The sequence below is a fragment of the Spermophilus citellus genome (genome assembly GCF_964194105.1).
Source record: "Spermophilus citellus genome assembly, chromosome: 3".
Classification (NCBI taxonomy): domain Eukaryota; kingdom Metazoa; phylum Chordata; class Mammalia; order Rodentia; family Sciuridae; genus Spermophilus; species Spermophilus citellus.
In genome coordinates, this window is record NC_138184.1 from 115,015,544 (window position 1) to 115,032,225 (window position 16,682).

Consider the following 16,682-nt stretch of genomic DNA (forward strand, 5'->3'; position numbering starts at 1 on the left):
GGCTCAGGAGGCTGAGGCAGGAGGATCGCGAGTTCAAAGCCAGCCTCAGCAACAGCGAGGCCCTGAGCAACTCAGTGAGGCCCTGTCTCTAAATAAAACACAAAATAGGGCTGGGGACGGGGCTCAGTGGCTGAGTGCCCCTGAGTTCGACCTCTGGTAACCCCCCACACACACACAAAAAAAAAACAACTTAAGTTTGCTTTTCAATCCTGGACACAAAATAATTTTGGGGTTTGCTCACTAACTCTCAGCTCTCCCATAGCCTCTGGAGCCACAGGCCCCCAGTGAGGTCACATCTCAGCTGCATGTTCTCTGCAGATGGAGGAAATGAAAACGACTGGGCCACTTTCACACTGGGCCAGGACATGGGCCAGGAGCCCAGAACCAGCTTCTCCTTCAAATCCCATGTACGGTTTCTCGGGGACCCTGAGTGGCACGGAGCTAGGGAATGCAGGCTGGGCTTCTGTGCATCAGGACACGGAGGGTCCCCGCAGGCAGGGCCATGACTAATTCCAAAGCCCAGCGTTGTCGTTGGTACCAAAAGATCACAATACAAGAGAGGCATTTCCATAAGTGAGAAGCGGCTTCCCACAACTGGGGGGAGGCTGGGGGCGGGGACCACCGGTTCCCAGAGATTCTTGCCCTTGCGGGGAAACGAGCATGGCGGATCCCAGCCACAGACACCTCCACCAACCCCACACACGCACGCACGGGCACAAAACCCAGCGAGGGGGAGCCGGCGTCTGCTCCCGAAATACCCCAGATCAAAGTCGCCCGGGGCTCGGGAGGCCGAGATTTTGTAATTAGGATCTTCAAAATCCTCTATTTTTAGGACTTGCGCTCCTTGAGTCTTTTGCAGAATCAGAAACTGTCAGCTAAGGCCATTGAGACTGGAGGGCTAGCTGGCTTCCCCGGTCACCTTTGGGAAAGCAGATTAAGGGTGAAGTTGAAGAGTGACTTCAGATCTGATGGAAATACACTCGGCCGGCCCGCGTGGGGTGCTGGGGTGGGACCAGGGGGCGGGGTGGGGGGGGTCCTTCACCTACTAAACTGCTCAGGGCCCTGTTCTTCCCTGCTGACTCCTGACCTGTCACCCTCCTGGGCCACACTCTCTCAAGCCAGCCCCCCCAGACCACTTTGCTTGGCTCTCGTGTGCGTGAGAAGGCGGGGAAGCTTGCCAAGTGTCCTGGGAATGTCCCTCCTCTCCGTCACACCCGCGTATACAGTCAACATCTCCACCACGAGCCACCAAATCCCACGCTCAAATCTGTCCACCCGGGACGCACCTAAAAATAGACACGGTCCTAACACAAACACCATCCCCAGCAAGGCCAACCCCCGACTTGGGCCCAGATGAGGAAGCCGGGCTCCTCGGCCCCTGCAGACCCAAAACCCGGGTGGAACAGAGACGGGGTGTGGGGGTGGGGGTCCAGAAAGGGACAGAAGGTGCCCAGACCCATGACGGGGGAGTACCCCAATAAATGGAGGACCCCTCGCCGTGGCGGGATTTGGAGTTTTCCCGGTGCCATGTGCCGGGAAGTCCTGCCTGTCCCTCACATGTTCCCCAGACACTTGATCCTATTATATAAAGCTTCAGCCTTTTAATCTCTAAAATTAACCAAACAGAGGTAAATACAGTATTCCTGACTGAGAGCATTTAGCTCCTAAACACTTTCGGTAACGCAGATCGCTCCCCTGAGCAAGGAACACAATCCAACGTCATTGTCACTCAAGTGGAGAGAAAGGGGCCACCAGTGGTTTGCTCAATTTTGCGGCACAGAGCGAGTTTGGGAGATCCCGTGAAATCCCAGCGACTCTGCCCTGCCACGGTGGGAAGACGGGGCTGCTCCAGTTTCACCTGGCCCTCCCGGGCTGTTTATTAAAGATGTCTATTCTCTATCAGCGGAGGGTATCGAGTAACTTCTTGGCGAGAGGAACCCTATTTTCAGGACCTATTAAGATTCTTTGTGGAAATTTAAATACCTCTGTCAGGCAAACAGAATCATATCAGGAATCATAGAATTTCATTGCTAGAGAGCGAAATTAGATCAACCAACCCACGCGTCTTTCCTAGATCCCTCAATAAAATAGGAGAACATTCCAACAGTCTCCTGCTTCCGGTCTGGAGGGGCCCTCCCAAGAAATCGAAATGAAATTTATAGGAGAGGAAGCGATCCCGAGAAAGCCTGGCCGTCTACGAAAAGTTGTCTGTCGGTAGAGGGAGGAGAAGGTCCAGGCACGTATGGCCCAGGAGAACGTGGTGGACACTGAAAATCCAAACAGGCAGAAAATTTCAGTAGCAGAAACCATGAGAAGTTCGACCCCACTAAGCTTCAACCCCTTAAAACATCGTTGTCCTTTATTAATATTTAGTAGAAATATAGAATCGCAGATGTATTCTGGGTTGGGGTTTTATGTCGGGAGGCGGATCAAGAAGACAGGTTTATGTCAGCCATGAAATATTGAATAAGCACCAAGGAACAGTAGTGGGATGGCCGAGGCGAGCCAGGGAGCGGCTCCCCAAGTCAGCTGCACAAAGGGAGCCCCTATCTGTTTCCATCAGCCCTGATTAACACCTGCGAAGTTTTGGGTTACATCTTCTAGAGGCACAAAAGTCACAGGAAGGCATGCGCGCTGGGTGATCTCCCAGGAAGCGGGGACTCTGGTGTCCCTGGCTCCTCCCAAGCAAGTTTGAGAATGTGAGCCTTAAAAATTCTCTGCCTGGTATGGGGAGGATGGGGGGGGGGGGAAGGACTCGGGAAAACAGCTCTGGGCTGGGAGGCTGGGACCTCTACCCTCCCTGCCCCACGTCGGAAGAAATTCCCGGCCCGCCTCATCTTTCTCAGGCCTGCCTGACTCTGTTCCTTCTGGAACGCTGGGAGAGAAGCATGACATTCCAAAAATTTTCTCCCACATCCCTGGAAAAACATCGTACTTCCATAAAGGGCCAGATCAGGGACGGAGAGCAGACCCTGACATCACTCCGGTGTCAGTGTGTGGGAAGGACCCTTCCAGGCCGCCCTGGGTCTGAAGACGGAGGACTCCCAATTGAAAGGGGGTCTGGCAGGAATGAGTGCAGACGTTTAGCTCAGAGTTTTGAAAAGCATCATTTTTTCCAACTTCACATCCACGATCTCTATTCTACCCTGATTTTTCTTTCTCTCTTCTGGAATTTCCTCCAGAGCCACACACACACACCCTCCTCACCAAGACAGGTGGTGGGTCCTGCAAAGTATTCTTCAGTTCACATCTCCCCTGTTGAACAGGTCCAAACTCAGGCTAGTTTTTTCCCCCCAGGATCATCTCACCCTTCCCCCACCCCAACTTTGTGCCACCTCAGGATCCGATGCAGAGTCTCATTATATAAAAGTTGTCGGGTGGGTCGGGAGGAAGTCAGGGGAGGCGGGTTCAGAGAGGCTTGCTCTCCTGGTTTAAGAAATCGTGAAATCACATGCGATTCTGGCCCAGACGCTTCCAGACCTACAACTTGCCAATCAAGTTTCTTTCCCTGCGAAGGACATCCCAAGCCCATAAGACACTCCGGGCACGTCCCTGTGGCTACACGTCCTGTACAGTTCTGAACAAGGATTCATTCCTCCAATCCGAGCACGGATCATTTTGTTAAATACCGACTAGTATTTTGTCATCGGAGCGGGGAATTTCAGAAACGGTGTTAATATTTAATCACATTAGTACTGGCGTGTTTTACGGTGTGACAAAATAAAATATCATTACAAAAACTGGCTCTGCTTCCAAGGGGGTGGGAGGGCGAGCAGAGGGCTTGCTGGCCTGGAACCCGGACAAGGTAGACGCAGAGACACTGGCTAAGGGGCCCCGGGGCACGTTGATTAAGGAAAGGAAGAATGGTTTTTTGCTTTAATTTTTTTTTTCCCTGACTCTATTTCAAAGTGGCACACTTCACTCTGATTTTCAGTCTAGGGACTCGGGGGCCTGTGGAAAGCTCAACGCACCTAGATGGGACTGGAGGGTGTGATCATAATGAAAAGTTTAATCATCCTTATTTACTAGCAGGAAGGGAGCAGCCGGGGAGGCAGGTACCTTATAAAGCCTCAACTAGCAGCCCCAAGGCCACAGGAGCGCCAAGAGCCTCAGCCCCCTGCCTTCTCCAGGAAAACCTTCCCACACTGCAGAGAAAACAAAGGAGGTCAAGTGGGTGTCCCCGCCGGGCCTAGAGGGCGGCCAGCCCCACAGGTCCCTGAGGAAGCCCCCTGTCTTCTCAAGCACAGGGGAGGGCCTTGGGCCGCCCAGAGGGGACCCTCCAGCCTAAGGAGACCAGCGTATGTTCCCCCCAAATATTTTTTCTCATCTGTGATAATGAAGCAAACAAAACAAAACATTCTCTAGTGACATTTCTCCCTTCCCAGGCTGCCTCTCAGCCCCTTCCCAGTGAAGGAAGGGATGGCAGGGGCTGTGCGGGAGAGCCGCTAAACACAAAAAAATCTCATTAAAGCCACCACGGACTTCTCCACCTAGTAGGGCCCTCTACTAGGGATGGGAAGTGCCACTGGTTTTCTTTACTAATTCTCTAAATTGGGTGACTGTGGTGTGTGTGTGTGTGTGTGTGTGTGTGTGTGTGTTTTAACTTTTCTCACCCATTTTGACCAATATGTTCCTAATTACTGAAGGGTGGGGGGGCAGGGAGGGGGAGGGGCGGCCAGGCCAGGCCAGGTAGAAGTGACAGGGCTGAGATTTGTGCTAACCAGCTATCGATCGGGCCAGATCGAGATGTTGTGTACAAGAAAATAAAAGAGAAAAGGGGGAGGGGGTGCGGCCAGCAGGATGCCGTGTCCAACTCCATTTTAAAAAGGGGGAAAAGGGGGAAAAAAAGGGCCCAGGGTCCCCAACTAACCAATTTACGGCCCTGCCTAGGAGCAGCCTGCAGAATGCCCATGCCCGGCGGCCGTGGCGTCTGCCCTGCATGCTAAACACCAGGCTTCAAATGAGAGCGCGCGTCCCTGTGTCCCAGGCTGGGCAGGGACCGGGAACAAAGAGAAAAGCCAGCCAGGGCCTCCTCATTCAGGAACGGGAAAACCTAGGGGGGACGTCGTCCTCTGCCATGGGCGCCTCCAAATCCCCAGTTCTGACCACCTGGCTCTGGGATCCACTCCCATCCCCTCCCCCCCTTTCCAAACTGACCCTCACCCAAAACCCAGGGGCAAGAGATGGCCGGACATGGGGACATGGGCTAAGGAAGGAGAAGGGAAAAAACTCCAAGCCAGACCAAGGATCAGGGCACCTTGTTTTAAAGGACAGCACTGAGTCACCAGCTCCTGACACCATGGAAATATTCTACCCTGTGAAACCCAAGGAATTCAACTAGGGCTTCAAAGAAAAAAGGTAAAGAAATTAAAAAAAAAAAAAAGGAGGAGGAGGCTGGTGTTACCTAATTTTAAGAAACTACTAGCTCTATTTTTCTAATAAAGCCTCATTAAAATAAAATGGAGACCTATTATGGCCCAGGCATCTTTAGGCTGAAAGAACTGCTACTACTTTAGCGGGAACAGGGCTCCAAGGACCAGCCCCCGCCCCTCCCACCTTAAGGCCTCCAGGCCTGGTGAGAGGGGTGCTTAGAATGCTAAGGAGAAGTGGGACCGGACATCTGTCACCAAAGCCAAGCGAGATATTGACAAACGCGGGTCCTTTGTGTCTTAGGAATATATATACATATCCCCATCCACAAATGATTTCCTAATGGAAGGGTCTGGTCTCTGCCAAGCAGACCTCACCCCAGCCCCAGGACACTGCCATCACATGTCAAGGAGAGGTCTCCTGGGGAGGTGGCCTGCCTCCTGCAGCCGGCCAGGTCTCCAGGTTTGGGCTGTTTTCTAGTGAAACTCTGATAGTCAAGAAGAGGACAAAACAGCAATTCATTTAGGAGCTGATGTCCAGCAAGGCCTTGTCTCTGCGTGACACTGCCCGACACCAAGGTTGGCAACTTTTTCTGTGAAGATGCCGTCACCTGAGAGCCCAGGCTGGCTAACTAGGAAAAGGTGGGGAGACCTGGACAGAACTTTCCAGGTGTCCTGCCAGGAAAGGGGACACACACAACTCCTAAGAAGGGACACCAGCCTGAATGTGGAGGGTGAAGGGGGGGGTCTTGGTGTGAAAAAGAAGTGGCCTGCTTCTCTGAGCACTGCATGATGGCCCAGCTAGAAGTGGGGGGCTGGGGACAGAGGGTTAATGCGGATGACTCTGCAAAGATTTCCCCAGAGGGTGACATCTAAGTTCTTACCATCTTGCGGAGACAGAATCTACCTGGCAGCACCTGGTGGTGGGCATCCCCTCGGCTCTTGATATAACCAAAGGAGGGGTACCCAGCTCTGAGTTGGGCCTTGCGCCCTCCAAGCCCTGAGGGACCCGAGGGGCGGGGGCTAAGGCCTGCCCAGCGGATGGGGCGGGTCACCCGGAAAGGAGAGGGAGCGCGTGCGCATATACCTTCTTTGCTGTTGGGGTTCTGGGGTTTGGCCTTCTCCCAGGGCGCCAGCGTCTTATCCTCGTCCGCGCCGTCCACCAGGGTCTTTTCAGCCGGCATGTACCAGGTGGCGCTGTGCTCTGCCATCAGTGAGTCCAGGTCGATGGTGCTCATGGCGCTCTTGACGGCCTCGGAGCAGCAGCTGCCCAGCTCGCTGTCTCCATTCTGCCCACCTGAGGCCCCAATGGCACACTCGCCCTTCTTGCCACCCTTAAGCCCCAGGGGCTGGTCCTCGGAGATGCTGAACTGCTGCCTCTGTAGCTGGATCTGCGCCTGGAGGATCTCCAGGGGGTGGATCTCGTCGGGTGGGGGCGCACCGCTGCTGCTCGTGGGGGTCCGGACCTGCTCCAGGCCCGGCGTGCCCGGATGGCCAGTGCCCCCGCCCCCGCCGTAGCTGTCGGGGGTCGAGGAAGAGGTAGACATGATACCCAGGCCGAGTGGGGGCGGGGGCGCCTTGGGTCCGTGTTCCCCGGCGACCACCCCTCGAGTAGCGAGTTTGGGCGAGCCGGTCACCAGGGGACTCCTGCTGGCTTTGGCCAGGGCCGGGGGGTTGTCGGAACTGGACGACACCTCGTCCTCGTTGGCATAGCTGGTGCTCACCTCGTCCGAGGCGAACTCACCCACGTGCGGTGAACTACCATCCGATTTGGCCCCACCGTCCAGGGACGCCATGAGGTCCTGCTGGTCCCCCAGAAGCAACTCCGCCCCCTTCCCCCACGACGGCGACGTAAGTGCCTTCTCGTGGGGCGTGGGCGCCCCGCGCGTGTCGCTCACAGAGCTTCCCCCGACGGCCGCGCCTGGAGCCTGCTGCTGTCCTGGACTCACCCCAGGCGCGCCCCCGCTGTCCGGAGCCGCTGAGTACTTGTCGAAGAAGGTCCCAGGACTCACGTGACCACTGTCCCTTTTTCTGCGACCCCGTCCCCGGCCACCTCCCCCGGGGACCGGCTTGCCGTCGTTCCCCGACGTTGATTCTAGGGTGTAGTTGGGAGAGAGACTGGTGCCGTCCCCCTGGCTGGGCGGGTTTGGCGGCCCCGAGGCTTTGGAGCCGCTGCTACTGGTCCCTGATGGGCCTCCGGGTCCTGGGGCCCCAGGAGCAGTACCCCCCGGGAAGTAATCCGAGCCCGGGTTGCCGGCCACGGCAGTGCCGTCGGCCTCGTTCTGGCTCAGTTTCCTCTTGCCCTCGGGTGGGTTCTTCTTGTTGAAGGTCACGTTGAGGTTGGGGGCCCCGAGGCTGGCGATCATGTTCTGGCAAGCGGTGGAGAGCGCAGCCAGGCAGCTTTGGCCAAACAGGTTGTCCTTGGAGCTGGGTTTATTGAAGGAGCCCAAAGAGAGCGCGCCCAGCTTGCTGGCCGAGGTGCGCTGGCTGGGCTGGAAATCCGGCTGCTGCGGGTAAGCGCCCCCGCCGCCGCCGCCGCCGGAGGTGCCGCCGCCCCCGCCTGCGTTTGGGGGTGAGTTCACGCCGGGACCGCTGTGCGGAGTGGCCTGCCGGCTCCCTGGGCCAAACGGAAAGCCCGGCTGGCCCCCAAGGGCTGGCGCAGCGAAGTCCGGCGGCGGGGGCCGGCGATCCGAAGGAGCGCTGGGCAGCCCCACCCCGGCCCCAGGCGACTGCAACTGGCCCAGGCCAGCCAGGCTGCCCCCGAACTGGAGGCCCGGCGAGGACAGCGCCGGCACGTGGCCCTCCCCGGGCATCCTCAGCGGCTCCTGCAGAGGGCCCCGGAACAACACGCCAGAGCCCCCGGGCGGAGGGGGAGGCGCCAGGCTGGGGTCATGCGGACCACAGTCAGTGGGCAGGCCGGAACCACCCATCCTGCGGGGCAGCAGGTCTCCTGGCGGCGGGTGTGGGCCTGGGAACCACGCGCTCTCCTGTGCCAAGTGCGGCGCCTGCTGCTCAAAGGTGCCCAGGCGCCCAGTACCCGCGCTGCCGCCTTCGCGCTCAAAGTTCGCCTGAGCCAAGCCACCCACCGGACCGCCGTGGACTAGGCCACCCTGGCCCACGTCCCCTGGGTGGCCTAGCTGGGCCAGGCTGGGTTGGCGCAGCCGCTGCTGCTGATTCCGCGAAGCCATCTGTTTAATCATGAGGGCCGCATTTTGGCGCTGTTGCTGCTGCTGCTGCTGCTGCTGCTGCTGCTGTTGCTGCTGCTGCTGCTGCTGCTGTTGCTGCTGTTGTTGTTGCTGCTGCTGCTGCAGGGACTGGTGGTCCGGGGGGGCTGGGTGCTGCAAGGGAGGCCCGGAGGGGAAGCTGTCGGGCACAGGAGGAGTGAACTCGCCGGGGAGGCCCGGGTAGGCGGAGGGTGAGAGATGGTTGTCCAGAGCGCCGTTGTGCATGCTACCATTCCACGAAGCACAGCGGTCCACTCCTGCGCTGCCCGGGAAGTCGAAGCGCGGCCTCTTGGCCATGTTCATGTAGGGGGGCGCGTCGAAATGCTGCAGCCGCTGGTTGGGCGCCTGCTGCGGAGGGGGATGCTGCATGTTGAAAACAGGCTCGGAATAAGGGTGCATGCTCCGGTTCTCCAGCCGGTGGATGGGATACTCGAACTGCGCGTGCTGGCTGGGCAGCATGGGACCCCCGTCCTGCAGGCCTCCGCTGGGCGTGCCAGCCTCGCCCTGCTGGGGCCGCGGGAGAGCAGGCGGGCAGGAATTTTGTCGGACCAGAAGCCCGGGTGTCGGAGGCTGCTGCTGCTGTTGCGGTTGCTGCGGGGGCTGCTGCTGGGGGGGTGGCGGGGCCTGCTGGGGAGGCTGCATTAACGGGTGCCTAGAGCCTACCCCGGGCTCCAGACCCACAGGCATCTTCCGGGCCCCGCCAAACCTCTCGAAGAACACGCCATGCTGCTGTGGCTGCTGCGGTGGCGGCTGCGGTGGCTGGGCGTGCATTTTGGACAAGCCCACCATGCCCGCGGCTCTGGGCATGGCCGAGGCAGCCGGGAAAGCGCCCCCGGGAACCTGACGACCCGCTGCATAATGAGGCAGCTGCCCCTCCGAGTCGGAGGGCGAAAACATGTCAAAATGTCCCGAGGGCGCCTCGCCCGCGTAATTGTATTCCAGGGAGTCGACGGTTCCTTGGTTCGTCACCCTCCGGGGTTCCAGACTGTGGGAATCGGAGCCGCTGGAGGCGGGCAGGCCGTGGAAAGATGCGGCCCGGTTAGGGCTCTGGTCCAGCGGCAGGCATGGGGCAGGCACGGCGTGACCCGAGGCACCTGAACTGTGGAAGTCCGGGAGGTTTCCAGGTCGCTGTGGGCCGAAGCTCTCCGGCCCCTGGCTCTCCGCCATGTGCTCATAGCCCTCTGCGAAGGGCGGCTGGCTGCCCAGGCCGCCGGCCGCGCCTCCGTAGCCAAGCAGGCGACCCCCGTGCAGGCACGAGGCCCCCGGGTCTGGGCCGCCGAAGTTGCCCCCGAAGTGGGGGTGATGCTGGTGGGGGTGGTGGCCTCCCGGGTGACCATGGTGAGGCTGCTGACCGCCGAAGAAGCCGTGCACGGGCTGCGCCTGCAGCCCCCCTGCGTGCAACTCCGAGTGGCCCCGCGCGTGGAAACCGTATGGCTCCATGTTCATGCCCAAGATCGGGGGCTCGCCCAGCGCGCTCATGGCAGGGTCCACGGGGCCAGGGGGCCCCCCCGTGTGAAAAGCAGGAGCCTTAAAGTGGGCATTCATGCTCAGTCCGGTCTCGTTAAAGTTCCTCTCGCCCTGGCCAGCGTTCCTGCTGTTGATCTGGGGCTCGAATTGGTCCAGCCCAAACATACTTGGCGGGGGGCAAGGGGGGATCAATAGGGCATGACAGCTTGCTCTCCGTGGCGCGCCTCCGGCCAGCTACGCGTTCCGGCCCAGGATTGGGCGCTACGGGACGCTCGGCACCGCGGGGGCGCAGCGCGCACCGCCACCCCGCCAGGCGTGGGGAGGCTGGGGGCTCTCAGCTCCTCTCCTGAAGCTCTGGATCTGCCCGGGGCGGGCCTCTCACATCTTGCGAGGCCGCGGGGCCTCCAGGAGCCGTGGGGGGGGACCCATGCCCCAGGCGGTTGGCACAGCCGCGGGTGGGTTTGCGGGGAGGGGACCGGGCCGCGGGCGAACGTAGACAAAAAGTTAAGTGGGGGAAACGGGGCGGGAAGGGGGTTGGGAAAGCCGAGCAATCACCTTCTTAAGTCCGATCGGGTCGGTGCGGGAGCCCCAGGACGCCGCCCGCAGCCTCCCGGAGTCCGCGTGGAGCTGCTAGGGGCCGGGAGGGAGACCCTTAAAAGCCGCGGCTGGCGCGGGGGCACCGACCGAGAGGCCCTCCCCCCTCCCCCCGGAGTCCCTGCGCCCGGCAGCCCGAGCCTCGGCCGAGCACGATCCGCTCGCACAGTCCCCGCCGGCCCCGGGCGAACGGCTGCTGCTTCTTCAGCGGGTCGGAGGTCTAGAGGCTCCGCTCGGCATCGTCGGTACCGGCCCCCGAGCCGAGGAAGCAGCGGGGCTGGGGAGGCGGCAGGCGCCGGGATTGGAGCGGAGGGTCGGGGGAAAGGCGCGGCTCCCCTGCCCGGCGGCGGGTGCGCTGCGCCCCAGCGCGCCGCTGCTCGGCCACGTCCGCCGCCCGCTGCTTCTGCCCTCCGCCGTTCGGTGTCTGAGTTCGCGGGAGTCTCCGCGTCCCGCTGCAAGCTCGGGCGAGTACAGAGGCGAAGGGTTGGGTGGCTCCGAAGCTCCGGTTCCCTGCCGCCGCGCCAAGGTGCTCCGAGAGTCCCCCTCGGACCCGGGGAAGGGGGGCGTACGCGGGTTGGGGGCCGCGCGGGGCCGGCGAGCCGAGGCGTTCCGGCTGCGCTCTCCGAGCCGGGAACGGGGAGGGGGACGGGAGCAGCTCTGGGGGGTCCGCGCACCCCGCTCCAGGCTGGCGGGGGGGCTCTGCGTGGGGCGTTCGGAGGGTCTCGGCTCCCCTCTCTGTCTGCCTCTCGCCCAGCGCCGGGAGAAGCAGCAACAAGTTTTGCATTTCAGCAATCAATTTCAGCCATTACATCTCCACCAATCAGCGCCGCCCAAGCTCCGGGCCCGGGGCGGGGCTCGCTCTTAAGGTGGTCCCGGGTCCTGGCTGCTGAGGCCCCCGCCACGGACCCGCACTACTCCGGCGCTGGGGTCCCCTGCTCCCGCCTCGCCTCGGGGTCCGGCGCCAGTGCACTGGGGGCGCGTCCTGGCCTCCGGGCGCGGGGGGCTGGAGAGTGCGCGGGCGGAGGAGAATGGCGGGAGCTTGGCTTTGTTCACCCCCCTTCCCATTCACACTGTTCTCAACTCCCCACCCCCAACTGGAGCGAGACCTGCCGGGTGGGCAGGGGGCGGGGAGGTGGGCGGCGAGCGGTGCGGGGCGCTCAGACAATGGGGTCGCCTGGCAAAGCCCCTGGACGCGCCACGGAAAGTCTCTAAGTGTCTGCTGCTCCTCAGCCGAGGGGTGAACCCTCCCTCTGCTCTCCACTGGCGGCGCCGGAGCTGGCCCGGCTGGGGATTTTGCTGGAGGTTAAAGCAGACCCGGAACCCCGAAGTTAGGGTTCTCCTGGAGAGACCCCGGCTCTTGCTCTTTCCTCCTTTACTAGGGCACGCACAATTGTCCCTTATTGCCACCGTCTGGGGTTTCCGGTTCTCAGCCTCTGGCTTGGGTTGGAGGAGCCACGATCACTCTGCCACTTCATGCGGGGATGCGGGGGGGGGGGGGGACGTCGGAGGAGCCCAGCGCCGGAGCGGCCAGGCGTAGCCTTAGCCTTAGCGGCTGGGAGCCTCGAGAAGACCCGCGCGTAAAGGGCGCACGGGTCGGCCACAGCACCTTGCTCCAGCCACCCGGGCCAAGGCCCAGGCCCTCTCCCGGCGCGAAGTTGGCCTCCTTAAGAGATCAATTAAACTGAAGAGGCCAAAGAACGGAATTGGGTTGTGATACTAAAATCAATAGAAGTAATTTAATATCTGCCCTGCTCTTTATGAAATATTTATCCCAATAATCTTAGTTAAAATGTTTAGATCTTCCTGATCCCCACCGAGGCTGAAATCTATCTTGCAATTAGAAGTTGAAAGTTGGAGGTGATGGAGGGTAGTGTTTATTCTGGGTGCGTGTCTCCGTGCCCACGCGAGCCTGTGTGTGTGCGTGCGTGCGTGTGTTTTCCGCTCAGAAGAGTAAGTAGGAGACAGGAGCAGGGAGAGGCCTTTCATTTTCTTTGCCATAAAATTGCACCAGGCGATCTGGCTAACAGACCTACACTCTTAGGAGAAAGGGAGGAAAACAAACAGAACTTTCTTTGGAGGGCCCTGATATCGCTATTAAATCTAAATACAATTAAGCATGGTGTATAAAATGCCTCCTTGCCCCCCACAAAAGAAAGTGTTTATCGCCCAAGTCTGTCTAGCGTTTGCTAAATTGCGCATGAAATCTGAAATGAAATAAACGTTATAATAAAACCAACCCCTGAGCCCTTTTTATTTAAAAACCTCGGATTAAGCACTCCACAGTCGCCGGCGCGAGTTAAAAAGTTACCATGTCGTGCGCGCACCGATTCATGGCTCCCCCCGGAGCTGCAGCCAGCAAGGTGACTCTGGAAAATAGGGCTCAACTTAGGAGGTGAGAGGAGGGAGCGGCAGGGGGCAGACTCTCCAGGGACTTCCCAAGAACCCCCCTCAAAAAAAAAAAAAAAAAAAAACAAATACTAAAACCCAACAACTTTAAAACTCAAAGATGAAGCAAGCTCAGGTCCAGGGTCCTTCCTGGAGTCCACAGATATCTATATTTTTTTCTTTTTGAAATTAAAAATGAAAATCACCCCCACCAAAAATGGGGCCCATAAATAAGCACCAGGAAGAAGTATTTGTACAGGGTGGTGGAGTTTTAAAAGGATTTTTCTGCAGGATCAGGTTGTTGGTCTGTGATTAAATATTGATTTTGTGTAATTAGTTTTCATGTGAACTATCCTCTTGCTGATAGCTTAGAGGTTTCAGAACTAGAGAAGAAATGGAATTGGACATGGAAATTATTACTTAGCAAAGTGACAGGAAAGGGAGGGCCCGAGAGAAGACTGGGGCCTGGCGATTTAGGCACAAAGAAATTAAGGACCTGAGAAGGCCTCTGGTGACCCCTTCCCAGGGCTCCTGGGCCACAGCAGGGGAGATGGGGACCTCCTGGGCAGGAAGGGGGCCCAGTGGGGGGATGAATGGCTGTCGTGAGGAGCACCTCTCCCGGGCAAAGGCCTGTGCAGAGTCTATGACACCAGGTCACCACTTGGCTCTGGACTGTGAGTGTGCGACGGGAGAATGGGGACCCGCCCGGGCCTGGAGTGGTGGGGGTGGGGAGGGCTGGCCTGCAGCCCGGGGAGAGCCATGACTTCACGCCGGCGGGCGTCGGGCGGGGGTCCCCTGCACACCTGGGCAGGTTTCCTGTGGAATAACTCTGTGCGCCCCAGGGAGGGGGGTGTGGGAGTATTTTTCTGGGGCCGTTTCCAAGACTCGGCTCTGCGAGGTGTGTGTGTGTGTGTGTGAAAGGAGGGTGTGTTGGGCCGCCGTGTTTCTGTCCGGGTGTGTGTCTGAGTCGCCTTTCTTGAACACTGGGCATGTTGTGCGGGGCGTGTGGCCGCGTCCTGCACTGCGTCTTCCCCGGGTGACACTCCCAGGCCTTCTGTGTGTCTGTCCGTGGCGGCGGGGCCGTGCCGGGGCTGCGTGGCAGCTCTGTCTTGCGCCCCAGCCCGGGGGCGCCCCGCTCTGGGATCTGCGTGGGCATCTGCCTGCGCCCCTGCTCGCGTGTGTCCTTGTCCCTCTCTGCAGGTGCGAGCCGTGTGCCTGTGCCCGTGCCCAGCCGGGGCCGGGGAAGCGCTGGCGTGTCTGTGCACGGCGTGGGCGCCCCTCCTGTGCCTCCCTGCCAGGGCCGCGCAGTTTCTTGGGAACGGACACACTGCCCCCTAGCGCCCAAGGAGTGCAGAGTCCCGCCGGCGCCACAGGGTCCCCCGCGGGCCTGCTCCCTCCTCTGGTTCCGAGTACCCCGCCCTCCCGGAGTGTGCTGGCAGCGGCTGGAGGGGACTCCTGGGGCAGGGAAGGTGGGGGAGGGACACAGGATGGAGCCCCAGGGCTGGTGACATGTAGGGAACCGTCTGGAATGGCCTCAGTAAGGTGCCCCAGGCTCCCTATACAGGCTGGGAGGTAGGGATGGTGGGACCCGCCAGACTGGGGGAGGGTGGCTAGTGACCCCCCTACACACTCCAGGAAACGCAGCACCCAACACTGGTCACCCACTGGACACACAGGCTCCACACCTGCCCAGATTCCAATCTCCTCTTCACCACTCTGAGCTGTGTGGGCTGGGGTGAAATATTGCCTTCTCTGAACCTCAGTCTCCCTTTGGGAAAGGGGAAATGAAAGCCATTTTAAATGGGCCGTAAGATTGGAGGCAGAGTGTGACACACAGAAGGCTTCCATTTGATGGTAGAACCTCTTCTCACTAATTCCTCAGCATTTGAATCTAAAGAAGCGGAGAATAGAGAAAGGATCCCGGAAAGATCTGGTTTCTCCTTCCTTCCTTCCTTCCTTCCTTCCTTCCTTCCTTGGGGGGAGTTCTGGGGATTGAACTCAGGGGCCCTCGACCACTGAGCCCCAGCCCCAGACCTATTTGGTATTTTATTTAGAGACAGGGTCTCTCTGAGTTGCTTAGCAACTCACTTTTGCTGAGGCTGGCTTTGAACTGGTGATCCTCCTGCCTCAGCCTCCCCAGCCCCTGGGATTATAGGCGTGTGCCACAGCACCTGGTTTAAGATTTGTTTTTTTGTTTTTGTTTTGTTTTGTTTTGTTTGGAAAGGTCGGCCCTATTCACCAGCCAGGCTTTGAGAGAAAGGGCAACCCCCTTTGATGACCCCCTCAGTGCCCCCGCACCCCCATGCTGCTGTAGGTAGATGCACCGGCTGAAACCTCTGAGAAGCCCAGCTGTGGCCAGGACAGAGGAGAGGGGGTGGTTGCTAGGCAACAGCATCCCCTCCTTCTCTCTACCCAGGATGCCTGATGTCTTTGGGGATCTCCTACTCCGTTGAATGAGTACTTACTGAATGCCTACTGTGTATCTCTTTCCTCAGTTGGGGAACTCAGAAAAAAAAAAAAGAAAACAGTTCCGGCTCTTAAGCCAGATCAGAGGACACCCAGTATTGGGGGTTCAAACAGTCATATCAATAAGGGACTAAGTAGCTATGCTGGGAGGAGAAATAGAGGAAAGTTCCCAAGGGGTTCTGAGGGTAGAATAGGAGTCTGACAACAGACAAAGCCACAGGCCTTTCCAAGGAGATGGCGCGTGGGCAGGTTCAGAGCAGCAGGATCTGGATCAGAAGGACCTCAAGGGCGGCTGGGAAGTGTGGACTGTTCTGAAGCGGTTTCAAGTAGAGCCAATGACAGGGACAAGCCGGAAAAGGTCTCTGGAGACCCGAGGGCCCCCTTGCTTTGCTTGTCAAGGTGGACCCAGAAGCCGCTCCACCTGGTGTCCTTGGAAACGGGGGTGGGGGGGGTGGGGGGGGAGGCACAGCCAGGCTGCTTACACAGACAAGTCCCCTTCACTTGGGGCTAGGAACTCTGCTCCCTGGTGGCCTGAGAAGGCTCCTGTCCTAGGTTCGAAGCCTGCAAAGCCACCCTGGCCCCTGGGCAGCGTGAGGCCTGTCTACACAGTGTTAGGGAAGCGACAGTCTAGAGGCACGGAGCTCAGTGACAGACAGAGAGCATCGCATCCCGCGGCCATCTTGTGGAGTAAGTTCTATCGTTTGTTCTTTGTAGACCTGGGGATCAACCCCAGGACCTTGTGCATGCTAGGTCAGTGCTGTACCACTGAGCTGCGTCCCAGCCTTGAACTTCATTGCCCTGGTCAACCTGGAACTTGAGATCCCTTTGCCTCGGCCTCCTGAGTGGTTAGATTTAGAGGCATGTGTCCCTGGTCATGGATGGCTCTCTTATTTTTCCCATTTTATAAAGAAGGAAGCTGAGGAACAGAGAGGCAAGGGAACTTGCCCAAGGTCACACAGCCACTAAGAGACTCCAGAAGTATGCAGCTTGGGCCTGGGTCTGCGCCACCAGAGACTCCCAGCCCCTCCTCCTCCACTCTGTCCTTAACTTCCTGCTTCCCAGGCTCTGGGGCAAACAGACCACGGGGTTAGGCACGGGTACACCAGGGAACTTCCCTGAATGTGGAACAAGAGGTGGCTGCTTCCCAGCTCAGTGGCCCGTGGGCTCCCCGTCTCAC

At 59.2% G+C, this 16,682-nt stretch overlaps 1 protein-coding gene across 1 annotated transcript in view; it reads right to left on the reverse strand.

The window, feature by feature from the left end:
• Positions 1-10,228, reverse strand: part of MN1 (MN1 proto-oncogene, transcriptional regulator) — a 40,072-nt gene extending 29,844 nt beyond the window's left edge. Inside the window, exon 1 of the mRNA XM_081286129.1 lies at positions 6,457-10,228. Within this exon, the coding sequence (XP_081142255.1) occupies positions 6,457-10,225 (3,769 nt within the window). The 5' untranslated portion in view covers positions 10,226-10,228. The remainder of the gene's footprint in view (positions 1-6,456) is intronic.
• Positions 10,229-16,682: the final 6,454 nt, after the last annotated feature.